The 20,973-nt window shown below is 41.1% G+C and overlaps 1 protein-coding gene and 1 long non-coding RNA gene across 8 annotated transcripts in view; one reads left to right on the top strand and one right to left on the bottom strand.

Moving 5' to 3' along the window:
* CEP78 (centrosomal protein 78) overlaps nt 1–9,737 on the bottom strand; it is a 31,489-nt gene extending 21,752 nt beyond the window's left edge. For 3 of the 5 annotated variants that reach the window (XM_072959641.1, XM_072959640.1, XM_072959639.1), the window contains exons 1-6: nt 9,209–9,730; nt 6,214–6,386; nt 6,047–6,119; nt 4,890–4,993; nt 2,929–3,103; nt 822–935 (exon numbers count right to left, since the gene is read on the bottom strand). In XM_072959641.1, coding sequence (XP_072815742.1) covers nt 822–935; nt 2,929–3,103; nt 4,890–4,993; nt 6,047–6,119; nt 6,214–6,386; nt 9,209–9,461 — 892 coding nt within the window. In that variant the 5' untranslated portion in view covers nt 9,462–9,730. Of the gene's footprint in view, nt 1–821; nt 936–2,928; nt 3,104–4,889; nt 4,994–6,046; nt 6,120–6,213; nt 6,387–9,208 lie in introns of all 5 variants that reach the window. The other 2 variants (XM_072959638.1, XM_015239064.3) reach the window with 1 other exon arrangement.
* A 71-nt stretch (nt 9,738–9,808) lies between these two features.
* The window catches only part of LOC107033495 (uncharacterized), a 43,566-nt gene continuing 32,401 nt past the window's right edge, over nt 9,809–20,973 (top strand). For 2 of the 3 annotated variants that reach the window (XR_012072052.1, XR_012072051.1), the window contains exon 1: nt 9,809–9,872. This is a non-coding gene — a long non-coding RNA (uncharacterized lncRNA). Of the gene's footprint in view, nt 9,873–16,312; nt 16,380–20,973 lie in introns of those variants that run through there. The other variant, XR_012072053.1, reaches the window with a different exon arrangement.

Below are 20,973 nucleotides of genomic sequence, written 5' to 3'. Positions count from 1 at the left end.
CTTCCGTGTCCTGGAATGTGCTTCCCCCAGACCTTCCATGGCTTGATCCTCTCTTCACTCAGGTCTCCACTCAAATGTCTCTTCTCCAGTGACGATGTCCCCTAACAAGCCTGTCCAATGTAGACCTACCTGCCCCACTCAGTCTCCTTACATTAAGGTATTTTGAACTTCCTACTATCTAAAACTACATTACTTATCTGTTTACTCATTTCTATCTGGACTCCTCTACTAGAATATAAGCTCCATGAAGGCAAGACTTTGTCTATCTGGTTCACTGCTATATCCCTAGTGCCTAAACTCACCTTCTCACACACAAAGGTATTCAAAAAATTACTTCTTAAACTGACAAGTGAATAGAGTACTCTTTCCAAAAATTCAGAGATTCCACAAGAAGGAAATAATGCTCTTTGTGGAAGCAGGCTTATTATCTAGGTTTACCTCTATGCAGAGTAGCAGCCAAGAACAATTTGCAAGCATAATTCATTTTAATTAGTAAATTATCTGCTAAAAACATAAAGGAGGTACAATATTAGAAAAGTACAGCTGACCCTTGAACAACATGGATCTGAACTGCACAGGTCCATTTACACGCAGTAAATGTGTACTAGAAAACTACAGGAACCAAGGCTGGTTGAATCTATAGATGCAGAACTACTGACTGTAAAGTTATACCCAGATTTTCAACTGCACCCCACGTTGTTCAAGGGTCATCTATATAAGATTAAGAAAGTAAACTCATTAGGTTCTAAAAATTGTCAATACATGAACAAATTCTTTTTGTTTTGCTATTTGTTATCAATTAAAAAATTGTGACCACATACCAACAAGTGGATTTTTTCTTATATCCAGAATGACCAAAGTTCTGTTGGTTTCAAGGGCCTTGAGTAAAGCCTTAGCTCCTTCATTGGTGAGGCCACACTGCTGCAGGTCAAGTGCTTATGATGAAAGACAAAAAGGTCACTTGCTTACCCTATACAGATTTAACATAGAGATGACTCTCATTTACGTGTGTGTAGAATAGTCCTACACAAGACCAGTCATGGCTAGTTTTTACTTTTGGGTATTCCAAAAAACAAAGACATATAAGCACACACATAACGCAAAATCCAATTAAAAAACGCTTCTTGGATGTGCAATGATTACCCTGGCTTGAGTACCAATAAATCACCCAACATATTTTACAATTACAGAACTGAAGAATAACTTTATATAACCACTGAGTGAAAAACATCACAAAATGAATTAGTTCATAATTAGCAAGGGCAGCAGCAGCAGTGCAAACTTCACAGGCAAAAACTGGTGGGGCTCAGAAGGTTCAATGCATTCTTTTGATCTTGAGCCCCACATCACTCTTGAAACTAGTTAAAAGGGGAAAACAGAATAGAAGAAATGTATTAACTATCAGTTTTGAACAAAAAAAGAAGTCTAAGAGGATACAAATAATAACAAATCCAAAGAATGTGTGAGCAGAGAATATATGTTAAAAACCTATCATGAAAGAATGATGGTCAAGAACCCTCTTGGTAAAAGGTCAGACAAAAAAAACAACAAATGATCATAAGTTCTAGTAGTTCCGAGGTTGAACAACCTACTCATTTAAACCAAACGGATCATAATGAAAGCACAGGTATAAAAAATATTACATGAAAGGAAACTATCATGAGTCCTTCTTTTTAAAGTGTCATGTATATTATTACATTAAAAAACTAGAGACTTGCAAAACCCATGACACACAGAAATAGTAAATCAAACATACGGATCTGACCAAATACGATGCAACTCTTACAAACTTTTACCACAGAAGAACGGACACAGAATATAATTAACCAACTAGCCAAATTAATACAAATAGCCAGTAAATCTCACTAGCAAATCAAATGAATACAAAATAAAACAAAATGTGGTTATTCTCCTATCAGATTACGCCAAAATCCTTAACAAAAGCCCTTAATATGTGCACACTCTTTTGATCCAACAATTCTTTATGATAATTTAACCTGAAGCATTCTTTAGAGATGTAAGCAAGGATGTTTATCAGAGTACTATTTGTAAATGAAAAACTGGACAGGGCTTGAATGGAAGAATGGATAACCAAGTGTATTTTGGCAGATTTATATAATGTAACACTGAACAACCACTAAAAATAATGTAGCAGATGTAAATTTATTGGTTTGTTAAGATGCTTATGGTATACTAACTAAAAAAAGTTATAAAATTTGGAGAAATCCCACCTGCATAAAAAGGGGGAAGAATAAGTTTTGTAGTTTTACAGTTTTTGTAAGAACCACAAACCAGTATTTGTGAGGATGTAGGCCTCACATACACTGTTGGAATGGACTATAAATTGGCACAACATTTATGGATGGCAATTTGGCAACATGTATCAAAAGTCGTAAAAATATTCCACATTTAGTCATTCCACTTTTAGCATCATATTCTACAGAAGTAATCCCAATAGACACAGAAATGTATATACAACGTGTTCACACTGTTTCTGACAGGGAAAAGCAAACTCTAAATCTGATTGCAAAGAACTGGTTAAACAACAGAACATCAATATAATGGAGTACTACATGATACATCATTAAGTAAAAAAAGCAGAGGTATGAAACAGTAAGTGCACTACAATTCTATTTTTGCAATCCCTAAGTGTATAAATATGTTTATAAGAAAAAAAAAAAGACTGACAGTATATACACCAAAGTGAACAGTGATTATATCTGGGTACTAAGATTATAGGTAATTCTGTTTTCTTGTTACTCTATATTTTCTATAAAGAATATATGCAACTTTAAGATAAAGTTTAAATGCAAAATAAAAGCAATTGGGAAAATAAGGCTTTTAAAAAAATCCTATGACAACAGTATCAAGCCAAAAGCTAACCATAGTTAATATTAAAAATTCAGTATTTTCAATTTTAGAACTTACCTCTAAGCCACAAATCCTCACTAAGAGATTCTGCAAAAGCAACTGCACCAAGGTCACCAATGAGCGTGTTGCAGTTCAGAGTGATGCGCCTCAAGCCAGCCATGCAGTCAAGGTCAGGTCTCCTGTAACGAAGACTCTCAGCCCAGGTTTCTTCGTGCCTTCTGATGGTCTGATACTTCAAAGATTTAACAGGATGAAATTAAGATGCTTGAATAAGGAAAAAGGGTATGCCTGCTGAGTATGGCTTATTATGTTAGAGATTTACGTACACATACCAACTTTCTGTGCCAGGAGAGTCAACCTAAGAAATTAAACAGTCAGTTCTGGTTTAGGAGTCCAGTGACCCGGATTCTCCTGTCAGTGATTAGACTCTAGCCACTGGATGACCTATTTTTGATTAGTTATGTAAACTCTGACAACTCAATTACAGTTAATGGATTTTATTTTCCTTATCTGCCAATGCAAGTAATTGGGTCTACATTTTATCATTGCTGAGTCTCTAAATTTTATCATTCTGTCCTCCAATGGTCTCCAAACACTTGATTGGGCATCCTACAAGTAAACTTTTTAATATTGATGTTATTTATTAACGAATTATATACAAGAAGTTCTATACACATAACTTACATATATTATAAATTACACAGATATTTTTTAAATGATATAATGTAAGTTAGAGAGGTTCTAATATTTTCTCCTCCTAACTCCTAAGGCATTATTTTAAAAACTGTATTTACAAAATGGATCTCGCATGCTACTTAGGGTATGTACACCAACTTTAGAAGCCTAGACTATGCAAAGTCAGTTTGATGCGCCTTAGGAAACTGATGGTTTCACATTTAACCACAAGTCTTGTCTTAAGGACATACTCAGTTCTTTTTATTCATAAAATAAATTTTGGCAACAGGGAACACTGACTTCAAAGGAAGAAAATCTTAATACATTCTTGAATGAAAAAAAGACTCAAAGTTCCTTTGACACTCTGAAAGGAAAATCATTAGTGTCATTTTTCTATTAACAATAACTTATAAAGGCAACAAGCAAAAGTAACAGCAAACTCGAGGTGCCTAAAATGTGCCAAGCACTACTTATACAAATCAGTTCATTTAAACCTCATAATGAGGCATAGGGGTTAAGTAATTTCTCCATGGTCACCAGCTATAATCCAAGAGATGGAATTTGTACCTAGGCTATCTGGCTTCAGCACCCAACCTCTTGACCACTTTTTATCCCTGGGGTCAATGGACTTGCCCTGTATAGGCTCAAAGAATTTTTAAATTTTTAGATTTAAGTTGAAATTTTTTCAGCTTGTTGGGCCATACAGTTTCTGTTGCAACTACTCAACTCCACTGGTGTAGGGTGAAAGTAGTCATAGTTGCCATGCAAATAATGGGAATGTTGTATGTTCCAAAGAACCTTCTTTACAAAAACAGGTGATGGGCTGAATTTGACCCACCAGCCATAGTTCACCTATCCCTGATCTGTAACATCAAATTATTAAAAAGGCTTCATGTCCAATTATTAAGTACTTTCAGGTTTAAACACAGTAATTATAACCATTGTAAAGTTGTCATGACATTATTTTTAAAACTATATTTACAAAATTCTAATGTAGTGATTTTTATTAGTTTATAAATCACAGCACCTAATAAATTCTTGATTAAGTCCTGAAGACTATAATGGCATACTTTCTTCACAGTACCACAATAAATGTTTTCAATAATTAAAATACATCAAAGTATTACTTATTGTGTGTTATATATTAAATCTCTTATTTCTAAGATTGAGTGGACTACCTTTACTAAATGGTACAACCCCAAACTGATAACTGGTTATAGTCTTTCAACAAAACTAAAGCTGCACTCACATGTATCAAAAGACAAAAACTACTGCCATTTGTATCAACATATTAATGTGCTTCAATCACATTTGTTTTCATGAAAGTTTAAACATAAAATCACCTTTAAGATCTTGGCCATGTGATCTGCTCCCTGCCATGTCAGATTACACCCCGTGAAGTTTACTGTCTTAAGAGTGATAGAGTTCTTTATACCTTGACAAATAACTAAAAGGAAAAAAAAAAAACCACACACACAATAAGATGAAGAGCCTATACATTGGTCAATTTTGACTTATTTGCTTTTCTTGAGTCAATTGGAGGTGTATAGCCACATTTTTAAAATCACTGTCTACAATCTTCCCAAACAGGCAGCTGATGAATTGGTGATTCTAAAATATGTCAGTAACAAAGCATTATTCCAGTTTACAGCAACAGTTTAATTTTACTTACATACTAAAATTGAATACACTGATTACTGCCAATTTTATTCCCAGTCACTCAGTAAAGTACAACAAACCCTTTGAGACGTGGGGAAAAAAAGAAAAACCTAAAAAGTACAAGACTCTTCTTATTTTCATTTCTAATGGTACATCCCAATCTTATCAATCAAAAATTTAAATGTCAACCATAAACCCAGAATTTCATTAGGTGCTATGCAATATGAGACAGAGGACCTCAAACTCTCTGTTCCCTGAAATGGAAATGCAGGCTTCCTTACCCCCCAGACCACTAGTGGGCACAGTGAACAAACACTATCGCTTCAGGACCCCAACCAGTAGTCACCTTCTCTGTGATTAGGTCCATGACATACCCCACCAACACCCCTGAGTTTGCTGGCCTGTTATATACTCTTATAGTACTATGCTTATATTTCCTATTTTGATACATACCACAGTTCATTACAATTATGACTGCAGATTGATGTTTTAACAATCTAAAGATAATGATGGTTTTTTTGCTTTTTACATCTTGCTATTTTCCTTCCCATAATATCTCTTGAAGAGAAACCATAAAAATATGAGCAAACACAAAAAACAAAATACAAAATAGTACATATCTGTGTGGTTTGTAGCTTAACACAACCTTAAGTAAAATTAATTCAGAGAGTATCTAGCATGACAAACTTTCATGGTACAAATGAAACTGGACCAAGGTTTGAGCAGGTACAGGAGACAATCCAAGTAGAGACAGCACCAAGAAAAGGTACAGACAGGAAGTAAGGGGTATAGGGAATCACGAGACCAGTGTGATGGGAAGAGACTTAAAACTGAAACTTACTTTCTAAACCTCCATCTCCAATTGGACAATTTGCAAGAGACAGGTGCACCAAAGTAGCTGATTTATTCAATCCCTTAAGTGGGGAGAAAAAGTTTAAAAATTCATTGGTTTAGTTTCCCCCAAAAGTAACTATCAAATGTTCACAGGACACATTGAAGGCGTCTTACCTTTGTTAAAACAGTTAAATCTCTCTCTCTCAGAACCAGTCCATTTAGCTCCAGGTTCCTCAGTGCACTTGATGCACTTAAACAGCATTTAAGGGCTTTACACAACTGAAAGGTCACATCTTTATTTCTTATCGCAGGAACACGACCTCTGCAAACTTTATTTCTGTCACACCCTAAAGCAAAGTTAGTGTAAAATTAGTGATTTCAATCATACATTTTATCATCATTAAAAAGCATCTGCTCTGTGCTAAGGATCAGAAATGACTGCTGCCCTTATAGCCCTTTTCAAGGAGGGACATGTGTAAACTTAAAACTTCAACCACAGGAGATACAGAAACATAACCTATGTGTGCAGAGGTTCCTATGGAAGAACAAAGTTATGCCTAAGTGACGGCTTCAAGATAACCCTGAAGCTGAACCTAGAAAAACAAGACCACATAGAGTCAGAGCAGGAAGTGCAATAACCGCAGAGGGAGTGCCTGTGCAAAGACACCCAAGCCTGACACCTGCTGGGCACTGTAAATACTGCAGGTGGGGATGACTAAAGGCCAGGGGTGCAACTGGGAGAAGACACAGAAATTAAAATACGGATGTTGGTGGAAGCAAGCCTAGGAGAAACTATGGCTTTTATCCCGTAGGTAATGAGCACCGGGGCTACCACTGGCTCCGTAAGGGTGCCTCTGCTGGTTAAGAGAAGATGCCCCGCTGCTAAAGGACCAATTAGATAAACAGAATGATTAGAAAAACACACCTACTTCAGCTAGATTAGAAAAAGCACCCCTTCCTCAGGGCCAAATAGCCCCATGAGTCTTGGCAGAGCACAGTTTAGATTTCATGCCTCTCTGCAGAACACAAGCCGTGCAACAAATGAGCACTAATCCTGTGCAGGCAAGCCATTATAAGCATTATTTTAAACGTATCTTTTCATTTTCAAAGATCACTCAAGTCAAGCAGACAGATGAACTTAGAGGAACTGAGCCCAGGGCAGCAAAACCAGCTAGGAGCTTCTGCAACAGTCCGGGCAAAACGTGGTAAGGATGAAGAAGCAAATCTAGGAGACCAAAATCTACAAGTGAGACCCACTGGATGCAAGAGATAAAGGTTCCATGAAGGAACTCTGAAGTGAATGAGCTCTGCAATAAATTTGTCTTACTCTCAGTGTAAAGTATTAGGCAAAATTAAGTACAGTGGCCTTGACTCTAAGGTCCCTTTCCAGCTGTAATTTCTTTTGATTTCTAAGTTATTGCTTTGATTAAGCCCCTTCAGGGGTACAGAACAGTTCCTACACCTGAATGAGATGCAGAGAATAATCTGACTTCTCTCCACCGGGGAATGAGTTGAACTGTCCTTGCAGAAGAGATAGCAGACGGTGTGAACCCCAGGTCCTAGAAAAGGACCAGGAACACAATAAGTATTCAGGTTTTTAAAAATCAGTCAACCATCACTTCTTCTCCCAGATCTTCACACTCTTCCTCTGCTGGCTACTTTCTCTCAATTTATACACATACTTGAGTGTGACCACTTAAAAAACATCTCTCAGACCTATGATTTTTGGGATCCTCTTTGTAGGTAACTTAAGTTTCTTTCATGCCTTCAAACACTTGTCCTCCCAAACAGTGCAGCTCTGTACCTTGGGCAGAGACTTGTCTACCAGGCCCTCTAAACACTGAAGATGAAGTAAGATCCTCTCCCTACCCCCACTCCCTTCTTACTGTTCACTGTATCTCACAGGAAGATGCTGCTGTAAACTGTCACCCACCCAACTTTGCTGCTCCCCCTCTTCTACCTGGTTACCAGGCCCCATCCATTCTGTCTCTCCGATCTCTGAAACTAGTCCTCCCTTTTCATACCTTAACTTGGACCCTTAGGTAACAATTCATCCTCCACCCAACCAACTGCCTTCCTAACCAAGGTCAGGGTGAGCTTCTAAACCAGAAGCCCACCTCACCCTTCTTTAGTGTTTCCCACAGCCTTTAGGACAAACATTCAACCTTCTCACAGGACAAACAAGGACCCTTTCTGTTTGGCCCCACTCAGATTCCAGGATCAACTCTCACTTCTTTCTCAAACCCTGAGTTCCAGTCCTATACCTTAGTTTTGCCATATTTTCTTGTATTTCTCAAACTCTGACACAAACTGCTCCCTCCTGTGATGCAAGAAACTTCTACACATCCTTAGAAAGGAAGGCACCTCCTCCAAAAAGCCCACCCTGAACCTTCCCTCCAAGATTCTGTGCTCTGTAGCACCAGAGCCCACCTCTTCCAGAGTATGACTACTGTGCTTGTGTTTACTTGCTGCCTAGTGGAAGAGGAGACGCTCCAGGGCAGGAGCTTTGTCTCCAGCAGTGTTTGGTTCTGACTGAATTCATTCAAGTGCCAGGATACTTTACATACATAACCTGTTTCATTCTAAGAATCTATGGAAAGAGTGGTTTTTAAAATCACTTTACAAGTGTGAAGATTGCAGTTCAAAAGTAACCTGCCCAGGCCACATATAGAGTGTAAGCCCTGGAATTCAAACCCTGGGCTGCCTGCACAGCTGTGTTCTTGTCACTCTACACACGACTATTTAAAAAAAATTTTTTTCCTGAGACCTGTCTTAAAACAAAATGAAGCTAGGATATATCAATTTCTTCATCGCTTTGTTCTACGCCAGGCAACGTCATTCAATAAACCAGGTAACATACGTCGAACGATTAACGATGCTCTAAATTGTACTCAGTGCTCTACAAGCATTAACAAAGTGAGTCCTTGCAACCACCATACAGAGTGGGTCCTGTTAAGCCCATGTTACATTCAGAACACTAAGATCTAGAGGCCTTAAGGGGCTCGGCAGGGGTCACCGAGCTGGCAGCAGCCCTTGGCCGCACGCCCCGTCTATTGTACACATACCCGACACTGGGTACCCGTGCCAGCGCGCAGGCTCCCCCTTGCACCGTCTAAAATCCTGCTTCTCGACGCTGACACGAGGGCCCCTGGAAGCGGAAACTACACACCTATTTCGCCGAGCCAAGGCTGGAAGAAGCTCTTGATAGAGATCAGGGGCAGATCTTTATTAATCTTGAGGGTGCTGAGGAGCGGTGCCCAGTCCACCACGCGGAGGCGGTCGGCGTTGAAGTCCAGCACGCCTTCCCGCAGGGAGGCGCGCACGGCGGGCAGCGGCACCGAGTCCTGTAGCGCGCACAGGTACTCATAGTGCGAGAAGAAGTCAGCCGCGCTGTCGCGGCGCAGCTTCACCGAGTCGATCATGGCCTGAGGGCGGCCTCGGGGGACGCCGGCCGCGGACACGGCGCCAGCACCAGCCTGAGGGCCCAGGTGGCCACCGGGCCCCTTGGGCGCCCACGGCCAGGCGGCTGCGGCCCCGCAGCGTGTGCAGGACAAGCGGCTCGGCCAGAAGACGCTGGGCCCCGGGCCCCAGCTAGGCCGGCCCCTGGGTGCCGCGCTCCCACGTCGCCTCCCGCCCAGCGGCGCCAGCCGTTGGCGCCCGCCTCACCGCCCTCAGCCGCGCGGGGTTGCGATTCAAGCTGGCGGGCGGGTCCCGGGGGGCGGTGCGTGAGGACGTCAGCGCGCCCGCCGTGCGTCAGCACGCAGGCCCCGCCTCCCGTGGGACAGGGCCTGAGGGGACTCGGCGGGAGCTTCCAGGCGAGGGCGATGCAAAAGGTAGGTTTGGGAAACTTGGAGTTTCCAAGAAGCATTTACTGATTGATCCAAATAAAAGTGAGATATGGATGTAGCAACACATTTTAAAAGTAGTCCAAACTCCCGATAAGTGTCTGTCTGCACCACCCAGGAGAGATAAGGGGTGCATGAACCGCTGAGTGAATGTTACCTGTGGTCCATTACATCTCTCACGTCTGTTACTTTCTGCAAAGAAGTCTTAGATCCTGTAGTTTCTACTTACCTCACACAGTTGTTGGCAAATGGTAAAGTATTCCACGCATTGAGGACATTATCGTGGTTACTAATTATCACTTTATTTTAACTGATGATGATGATGGCTATCTCGGGTAACTAGTACTTTCTGCCTCCTAGGCATTATTTTAAGCTGTTTCAGTTTGAAATCATTCAGTTTTCCTAACAACTAGACATAGATTTTACTATTGAATATCCACTTTACAAGAGACAAACTGAGGCACAAGAAGTAACTTAAGTGGAAGAACTCAGACAGTTCAATTAATCAAACAAGGAGGTAATTGGACTGATGTGGCTTTAATGATGTGGTGGCCTACGTAAACCAAGATCTAAGCCTGTAAATGCCTCAGGGATATGAAACTGAACTGTCACAAACTGCCAATTAGGCTTTATGCTATAGCAAATCAATCATTTCCTTGCTTTGCGTCCTTCCTTTTTTAAATAAAAATCTAACTGCAGCTCCTGTGGATGGATAGCTCTTGAACACTTCCAGTTTGGTGCTGCCCTAATTGAATCTATTCTTGCTCAAATAAACTCTGAAAAACTTCAATATGCCTCAGTTTGTCTTTTAACATTGGTCTTAGAACTTGGATTTGCATCCAGTTTCTAGAACAGTGGTAGGCCTCTGGTCAGGCCTTAGACATTATGTTTACAGCATTCCTCTTCTACCCACTACCGACACACACACATACACACACACACCCCCCACTACACTAAAATCCCCTAGATGTGGTCGGCGATGACTTTTACATGCAACATGCCCAAATTATAATATAGCGAACACTCCTCTATCCTCCAACCAGTTTGTGAAATGAAACATCACCCTTCCTGTTGAAGAGTCTTGTGTAACCACTTTCTGAATCACAACTATTCCTCAACTGACCCTGAGTAACCACTTTTCTGAACTTGATACTCATCATTGCAATGTATGTCTTTATATTTATGTTACATTTGTAAATATTCTTAACTAGCATATAACATTCTACTACGTTTTCTTCTGCTGCTTGCTTTATGTTATTTTTGCTAGGATCATCCATGCTGACATGTAAAGATCTACCTAGTTCATGTTGCTCTATAGGATGCCCATGCAGGAAAATACAGTCATTTATTTGTGTATTTTCCTGTTGATGGAAATTTAAATTGTTACCAATTTTCATGATGCTTTCTTTTTAATTTTTTTTTCACTGTGACATTAACTTTTTTTTGTAAGTCGTTTTTTTCCTCTGTGATTTATCATAACATTTTGTGTATATTTCCCTGTGCTATACAGTGTAATCTTGTTTATCTGTTCTACAATTTTGAAATCCCAGTCTATCCCTTCCCACCCTCTAACCCCACCCCACCCCCCCGGTAACCACAAGTCTGTATTCTCTGTCCATGAGTCTATTTCTGTCCTGTATTTATGCTTTGTTTTTGTTTGTTTGTTTGTTTTTGTTTTTTAGATTCCACATATGAGCGATCTCATATGGTATTTTTCTTTCTCTTTCTGGCTTACTTCACTTAGAATGACATTCTCTAGGAGCATCCATGTTGCTGCAAATGGCATTATGTTGTCGGTTTTTATGGCTGAGTAGTATTCCATTGTATAAATATACCACTTCTTCTTTATCCAGTCACCTGTTGATGGACATTTAGGTTGTTTCCATGTTTTGGCTATTGTAAATAGTGCTGCTATGAACATTGGGGTGCAGGTGTCATCCTGAAGTAGATTTCCTTCTGGGTACAAGCCCAGGAGTGGGATTCCTGGGTCATATGGTAAGTCTATTCCTAGTCTTTTGAGGAATCGCCACACTGTTTTCCGTAGTGGCTGCACCAAACTGCATTCCCACCAGCAGTGTAGGAGGGTTCCCCTTTCTCCACAGCCTCTCCAGCATTTGTCATTTTTGGATTTTTGAATGACGGCCATTGTGACTGGTGATGGTGAGAGTTTTTATCATAAATGGGTGTTGAATTTTATCAAATGCTTTTTCTGCATCAATTGAGATGATCATGTGGTTTTTGTCCTTTCTCTTGTTGATGTGATGTATTACATTGATTGATTTGCGTATATTGAACCAGCCTTGTGTTCCTGGGATGAACCCCACTTGGTCATGATGTATAACCTTTTTTATGTGTTGTTGGATTCTATTTGCTAATATTTTGGTGAGGATTTTGGCGTCTATGTTCATCAGTGATATTGGCCTATAATTCTCTTTTTTTGAAGTGTCTTTGCCTGGTTTTGGTATCAGGGTGATGGTGGCTTCATAGAATGAGTTTGGGAGTATTCCCTCCTTTTCAATCGTCTGGAAGAGTTTGAGAAGGACTGGTATGAGTTCTCCTTTGTATGTTTGGTAGAATTCCCCGGTGAAGCCATCTGGTCCTGGACTTTTATTTATAGGGAGGTTTTTAATTGCTATTTCTATTTCCTTTCTAGTGATCGGATTGTTCAAGTGTTCAGTTTCTTCTTGATTCAGTTTTGGTGGACAGTATGTTTCCAGAAACTTGTCCATCTCCTCTAGGTTATCCAGTTTGGTTCCATATAGTTTTTCATAATATTCTCGTATGATATTCTGTATTTCTATTTTGTTTGTTGTAATTGCTCCATTTTCCTTTCTTATTTTGCTAATTTGTGCTCTCTCTTTTTTCTTCTTTGTGAGTTTGGCCAGAGGTTTGTCGATTTTATTTACTTTTTCAAAAAACCAGCTTTTGGTTTGGTTGATTTTTTCTATGGTCTTGTTAATCTCTATTGTATTTAATTCCTCTCTGATCTTTATTATTTCCTTCCTTCTGCTGCTTTTTGGGGCTTTTTGTTCTTCTTTTTCTAATTGATTCAGGTGGTGGGTTAACTTGTTTATTTGAGATTGTTCTTCTTTTTTGAGGAAGGCCTGTATCGCTATAAACTTCCCTCTTAGCACTGCCTTTGCTGTGTCCCATAGGTTTTGAGTGGTTGTGCTTTCATTATCATTTGTCTCAAGGTATTTTTTAATTTCAGCTTTGATTTCCTCATTGATCCATTGTTTTTTCAATAACATATTGTTTAATCTCCATGCTTTTCTTTTTTTCTCCTTTGTTTCTCTGTTGTTGATTTCCAGTTTCATGGCATTGTGGTCAGTAAAGATGCTTGAGATAATTTCTATCTTCTTAAATTTGTTGAGGTTTCTTTTGTGTCCAAGTACATGATCGATCCTGGAAAATGTTCCATGTGCACTTGAAAAGAATGTATATTCTATTTTTTGGGGGTGTAATGCTCTGCAAATATCCACCAAATCTAGTTTTTCTATTGTAGTATTTAATTTCTCTGTTGCCTTGTTTATTTTCTGTCTGGAAGATCTGTCTAGTGATGTTAATGCAGTGTTAAAATCTCCAACTATGATTGTATTCCCGTCAATATCCCCCTTTATCTCTGTTAGTAATTCTTGTATGTACTTAGGTGCTCCTATATTGGGTGCATATATATTAACGAGTGTAATATCTTCATCTTGTATCACTCCTTTGATCATTATAAAACGTCCCTCTTTATCTTTCTTTATGGCCTTTGTTTTAAAGTCTATTTTGTCTGAAATCAGTACTGCAACACCTGCTTTTTTGGCTTTTCCATTTGCATGGAATATCCTTTTCCATCCTTTCACTCTCAATCTGTATGTGTCCTTCTCCCTAATTGGGTCTCTTGTATGCAGCATATTGAAGGTTCTTGCTTTATTATCCAGTCTGCCACTCTATGTCTTTTGACTGGAGCATTTAGTCCATTAACATTTACAGTAATTAATGATAGATGTGTGTTTATTGCCATTTTGAACTTATCTTTGCAGTTGAATTGGTATATCCTCTTTGTTCCTTTCGTCTTCCTTTTGTGGTTTGGTAATTTTCCTTTGTATTATCATGGATTTTATTTAATTTTTGTGACTCCCTTGTACATTTTTGACTTGTGGTTACCCTTTTTTGTAAATCTATTAACCTGTACTCGTTTTTAATAAACTGATAATAACATGATCTCAAACCCATCCTACTGTTAAAAAAAATTTAAAAAAAGAAAGAAAAAAAAATTCTATATTTCCCTGCCTCCCTCTCCCACTCTCAGTGATTTGTATGTCTTCTTTTATAATTTCGTGTTTTCTTTATTTGTAATTCATGAGTTATCACCTTTCCAGTTGTGAGTTTCTCATTTCTGTAGCATCCTGCTGCTTTTCTATTTAGAATAGCCCTTTCAATATTTCTTTTAGCATGGGTTTAGTGTTGCTAAACTCCTGCAGCTTTTTTTTGTCTGTGAAACTCTTTATTTCTCCTTCTATCCTAAAGGATAGCCTTGCTGGATAAAGTATCCTAGGCTGCATCTTTTTTTCATTCAGGGCTTTGAATATATCTTGCCACTCCCTTCTGGCCTGTAGTGTTTGTGTAGAGAAATCAGCTGAGAGCCTTATGGGGGTTCCCTTGTAGTTCACTCTTTGCTTTTATCTTGCTGCCTTTAGAATCATTTCTTTATCCTTGACTCTGGCCATCTTGATTATGATATGTCTTGGTGTGGGTCTATTTGGGTTCTTCCTGTTTGGGACCCTCTGAGCTTCCTGTACTTGGATATCTGATTCCTTCTTTAAGTTTGGGAAGTTTTCAGTCATGATTTCTTCAAAAACCTTTTCAATCTCCTTTGATCCTTCTTCCCCTTCTGGGACCCCTATTATGCGAAGATTGGGATGCTTTATATTATCCCATAGGTCCCTTATGCTATTATCATTATTTTTTATTTGCTTATCTTGTAGTTCTTCTGAATGGGTCCTTTCTATTGCCCTGTCTTCTAGATCACTAATTCGTTCCTCTGCATTAACTAGTCGGCTTTGCACAGCTATTAGATCATTCCTCATCTCTGTCAATGAGTTTACCCATTCTGCTTGGCTCTTCTTTATAGCTTCAATTTCATTTTTGACATATTTTATATCTCTAAGCACTATCTCTTTTAATTCCTTCAGCAATTTGATCACTCCTTTTTTGAAATCTTGATCTAGTAGGCTATTGATGTCTATTTCATTGATCTTTCTTTCAGGGGATTCCTCTTGTTCTTTTAATTGGGAAAGGTTTCTCTGCTTCTTCATCTTGCTCATACCTCTCTGGCACTGTGGTTTATGGAGTATCAGTTGTCTATTTTGGATCTTAAGGATTTTATCTATCTAATGCCTATTTAGGAATAGAACTTAGGGGAAAAAAAAGAAAGAGAAAAAAAGAAAAAAAATAAGAGAGAGAGAAAGATTTTTAAAAGAAGGGAGGAAGAGGGTTTGAAAACAGTGTATAATGAATAATAGAAGAGCAAGTTGAAGCAGAGTATTAATCGGGTTGAGACGTCCTTTTAAAACCTTTAAAAAAAAAAGAAAAAAAAGGGGGGGAGACGAATAGATGTATTTGAAGCCTGTGTCTAATCAATAACAGGACATCAAAACCCAAGAGAAATAGAAATGAATTAAGAAGTAAAAATTAAGAGAGTAATTGAAAATAGAACAGGTAAAAACAGATTTCAAAAACAAAAACAAAAAACAAAACAAAAAAAAGGGGGTTGTCGGTGTTCTCCTGGAGTTTGTGTGCTTTTAATGTGAAGTCCTTCTGTCTTCGTCCTGTTTTGGAAGCTCAGCTTGTTTTCAGAGGCCCTCCGTTGGCGCCCTCTTCCGTGCTGCTCCCAGCACCTGTAGGCAAGCAGATCGTGCCTCCTCCTAACACGGGGTCAGATGCAGCTCTCCTCTGCTGCGGGCGGGCGGGTCACTGCCCCTCCGGATGCCGCAGTCAGATGTTACAGACTGGCCAGGCAGGAGGGCGGGTCGTGCCCCCTCCCAGCACCTCGGTCAGGGGCTGTGTTCCTGGCAGACAGGCGAGGGGCCGCTCTCCCTCTGCCTGCCCCGCCGGTAGCTCCGCTGCTCTGTGCGGCTGCGCGCTCCGCCTTGGCCGGCGCTCCGCCCTGGTCGCGCTCCGCCCCGTTCGGCGCTCCGCCCTGGTCGCGCTCCGCGGGTGGGCTCGGGGAAGACCGAGGGGCAGCCTAGTCCCTGCTCCGAGCCAAGACCCAGCTCCTTGTTTGTCCTTGTGGAGCAAGTTCTCTGAGGGACCAGGATGAAAGGATCCTATCTGCCCCGGGCTGTAGGCCCATCTCAGTCTGGCCCTTGAGGCTGCTAAGCCCTTCGGTGCGGATGCAGGTTTAGCCCCCGCCCCCGCCTGGGTGCTAAGCACCGGAGAATATGGCGGCTGTGCCTGGGCCGCGCCTCTCTTCCCCTGAAAAGTTTCCGCGGGTTTTCAGAGATGGGGGTATGTACCCTTCCCCCGAGAGCACATCAACCTTGCTGTTTTATGGAGGGCCCAGGTTGTTCTGTCCTGTACACCCACAGCCACGGCGCCCAGCCCCTTGCAGTCCCCCGGAGCTGCCTCCGTGCAGCCGCCCCCGTCCTCCGCCCGGCTTGTGCAGCCTGGCCCTGCCCGCCGCTGCCGGCCCGCGTCTCAGGCTGGGTGTCGGGGGGACGCTCTGTGCCCGTTTAACTTAGTTCTGTCAGACAAGGGCTGCTCTGTACAGATCCGAGCCCCGGAGGCTCCCCCTCCGCCCGCTGGCCTCTCAGTTGGAGAGGGGAGACCCAGCGAGCGAGCGCCAGTCCTCCTTTGCCGCTCCCTCCCCGCGGGACCCGTCCCGCGCTGCTTTGCCTTTTGTTCTTTCTTTTTTCCTTTTCTCCTACCAGATTTTTGGCGTCTTTATCTTTTGAAGAGGGCGATGTTCTGTCGGAGTTCCACAGGTGCTCTGGTTGGCTGAGTGGGTCTGTAGATGTGGATCTTGGTGTATTTGTGGGAGAGGGTGACTTACTAGCGTCCTTCTACTCCGCCATCTTGCCTCTTCCTCTCCGCTTTCTTTTTAATTTTAAAAACAATTTTAATACAATTTTAAAAGGTTACTTTCCATTTACAGTTATTACAAAATATTGGCTATATTCCTTGTGTTTTACAATACATCCTTGAGCCTATCCTATACCCAGTAGTTTATATCTTCCACTCCCCCACCCCTGTATTGCCACCCCTCCGTTGCCACTGGTAACCACTCGTTTGTTCTCTGTATCTGTGAGTCTGCTTCTTCTTTTTTTATTGTATTCACTAGTTTGTTGTATTTTTCTAGATTGCACATGCTATCATACAGTATTTGTCTTTCTCTGTCTTGTTTCACTTAGCATAATGCCTTCCAAGTCCATCCGTGTTGCTGCGAATGGGAAATTTTCGTTCTTTTTTATGACTGAGTAGTATTCTATTGTATGTGTATACCACATCTTCTTAACCCATTCATTTGTTGTTGGACACTTAGGTTGCTTCCATAGCTTGGCAGTTGTAAACAGTGCTGCTATGAACATTGGATGTGTGTATCATTTTGGATTACTGGTTTTTGGGGGGATATATAACCAGGAGTGGAATTGCTGGGTCGTATGGTAGTTCTGTTTTTAGTTTTTTAAGAAACCTCCATACTGTTTTCCACAGTGGCAGCATCAATTTACATCCCTACCAACAGTGCACGAGGGTTTCCTTTTCTCCACATCCTCACCAACATTTATTATTTGTAATCTTCTTGATGACAGCCATTCTGACAGATGTGAGGTGACATCTTGCAGTTTTGATTTGCATGTCCCTGATGATTAGCGGTATTAAACATCTTTTCATGTACCTGGTAGCCATCTGCATTTTTCCTCTTTGGAAAAATAACTCTTCAGTTCTGCCCATTTTTTACATTTTTTTTTAATGGTGAGTTGTATGAGCTGGATTGTTTCCTTAATTTCTCTTTCTGATAGTTTGTTGCTAATGTAGAGAAATGCAACAGGTTTCTGAATATTCATTTTGTATTTTGCAATTTTACTAGATTGATTGGTGAGCTCTAGTAGCTTTCTGGTGGTGTCTTTCACGTTTCCTATGTATAGGATCATGTCATCTGCAAAACAGTGACAGTTTTACTTCTTCATTTCCAACTTGGCTTTCTTTTTCTTCTCTGATTGCTGTGGCTAGGACTTCCAAAACTATGTTGAATGAAATTGGCATGAGAGGGCATCCTTGTCAGTATGATTTCATTTCTGCTACATCCATTTCTTTAGTCTCTAACATCACTTAATGTAGTTGTCTTTTATCTTCTTAAAGCTCCCTATTCCGTGTTTTCCATCAAGCCACCTGATTTTTTGTACCTCTTTAATTCTTCCTCTCAGTCTCACTCCTGGGTGTCTCTTGCTTTTACCCAATTTAAATGTTGGTGTTCTTTAGGTTCCTATCCTCAGCATCCACCCCTTCTGACATTTCACAGTATCTCTGGGTGATCTTATCTCCTGCTTAGGCTTAGCTTCCCCCTCCAGGCTGATGAGTTCTAACAAAGCTATCTCTCTCCATCATTGTCTCTTGACAAGGCACAAATTTCTCATTGCCCTTCGCATCTGATGTTTATCCCTTAGCGTGGCATGTAAGCTCCTTCATGATTTGATTACCTCTGTTGTTTTATTTCTTGCTACTTTCCTTTCTGAATATATTCTCTAGACACGTGGAACAGGTTGAAGTTTCTGATGTCCTATCATTCTTCCCTGGGCCTTTACAGATGCTGCTCCTTTACTTAAGACCCTCCTCCTTGGCTTCCCTGCAGGTGCTTGGCTTGGGAGGGACAGGCCTACTGGGCTGTACAAGAGGTGAGCTCTCCTCCTTCAGGGGTCTGGTGTGTGTAAGTTTGACTAGAATACAGTTGATCATTTTACCTCTCATTGCCTCTATTCTCCTCCGGGTCCATCACGACAACATTATACTCAGGCTTCCAAGCCATTTTATCTCTCCATGGAGCCTCAGTGCTGACGCTTTCTTCTCATCTCTAACATTCATCCTCTCTGCACCTACCTTCTGAGCAACGAGTTTTGTTGGATCCAGTCACAGAGCTATGTCAACAACATAGCCTGTCTTATTTTAACTGACGTGTGGTCTCCATTTCTTTCTTCCACTCCCTTGCTTATGGCTATTCACAGTGGCTCTTCCAGACCTCCTCCACTCTGGTCATGTCTCCACTAGACTTTATGTCCCTGCTCTCTCACCTGAAGAGGATACCTCTTATTTCACCAGGAGAATAAGTCTTCAGACATAAACTTCCTCATCTTCTTTCCGTTGACTCTGTCTGCCTTCCAACCCTTGCTCCATAATGCAGCTGCCACCACTTCCTCTTCAAATCTTCCTGTGATTTCCCATGGCCCCTAGGATGAAGACAGACCTCCTCACAGAGGTCTAAAGTAGGGCTGCTCAGTGTGGAGTCGCAGGCTGGCTGCCAGTTGAGGTGTTGCTGCTCTGTAAGATAAGGAGCTTGCTTCAGAATGTAAATCATATCTGCACTAAACATGCTGTTTACTTCAACAGGCAAGGCTTTCTTGATGAAAGAGCAGTGTGTTGAGTTGCATTCTGGAGCAAGCTTCTCATCCTACTGTGCGCTGGCCCTCTGAGTGCACTACTCCCCAGGGCAGGGCACCCCTGGGTGTCATGGAGCACGGTCTCTGCACCCTTATCTTGCACCTGCCTCCCTTTCATCCTCCGTCGTCCAGCCCAAAGTGGCCTCCTTTCAGACCTGCACACTTACAGTGGCACATTGTCCATGCGGCCCCCTCTGCATGAAATGTCCCTGCATTTAATCTGCCCCTGATTAACGCCTCCTCATCCTTCTCATCTCAGCTTGTGGGTCACTTCATCAAGAAAGCATCCCTTTACCTACTCAACGTGTCAGATTCCCTTGTCATAAGCTCTCATGATACCATATAACTCTTGTTTACGGCCTTCATCCCATTCCACATCCACTTTTAGATGTGTGTTTACCAGATGGTCCATGAGGAAGCGATCATGTCTGTTTTGCTTCCTCTTGCATCCTCAGCACCTAGCACAGTTACTGATTACATGCGTTAAATAAATAAATGAATGTGTCCAACCAATGACCAAGCCCTGATGGTTTTTCTTTATAGCATCTCTCATTCTCCTCCCTTCCATCTGTGTTGCCATTACTCCCATTCTACCATTTATGGTTTTACACCTGAATTACAATGATTGCCTCAGAGAACAGCATGCCTTCCTCCCTTCAGGCTCTCTCTACATCCTTTATTACTCCTCCCAACATTTTTTGATTGTGCCATTGTCCTGTTCCAAATCGTCCGTGACACCCATTGCCAACACAATACAGGCCAAACTCTTAAGATTGACATTCAAGACCCTCCATAATTTAACTTTAATTTCACTTTTTAGACTTAAAAAAAAATTTCTCATGGATCTGTTTGTCTCTACCTCTTTGTTCCCTTCCAGCTCTTCCTATTATAGTATTAAAAATTTTTTTCTAGTCAATCTATTTTGCATCTCCTTCTCTGGGAAAACCACTGAGAATCCAAGCAAGATATGGATCCCCTCTTCCCCTGAACTTATAAACGATTTAATAGGGCACATCAGGAACTGCCATAAGGCATCTCCATCTTATCTCCCACTCTGGGATCTAAGCTCCCTGAGAGCAGGGGTACATCTCTGTGCTCTGTGCATTTCTCAGCACAGTGTTATACACACAGTCAACCTGCTCAGTTCATTTGGTAAATGAACGAATGAATGAATGAGTCACCATGAGAAAGGTATTTTCTGGTTCTTTCTCTCTTTTTCAGCTTTCTCGTTTCTGTAGTTAGTTACCTTAGACAGCAGGCTGCTTCATAGCAACACAGTATCCAAGCTCACAGAGTGCTGGGAATAGCTGCTAAGAGCATCTCTCCACTGCTTTAGAACAGCTTGTCCTCCCGCTCACGTGGAGAGAGCAGGGTTCAGTATTTACTAAGTGCCTTTGTTCACGTGACATTTAGAGGCACTGAAGGTATCAGTGCTCTACATTAAGTGAAAA

The sequence above is a fragment of the Vicugna pacos genome, chromosome 4, assembly GCF_048564905.1.
Source record: "Vicugna pacos chromosome 4, VicPac4, whole genome shotgun sequence".
In the NCBI taxonomy this organism is placed as follows: Eukaryota; Metazoa; Chordata; class Mammalia; order Artiodactyla; family Camelidae; genus Vicugna; species Vicugna pacos.
Note: the sequence above shows the minus strand (reverse complement) of the source record. Positions and strands in the feature narration are given on the sequence as shown.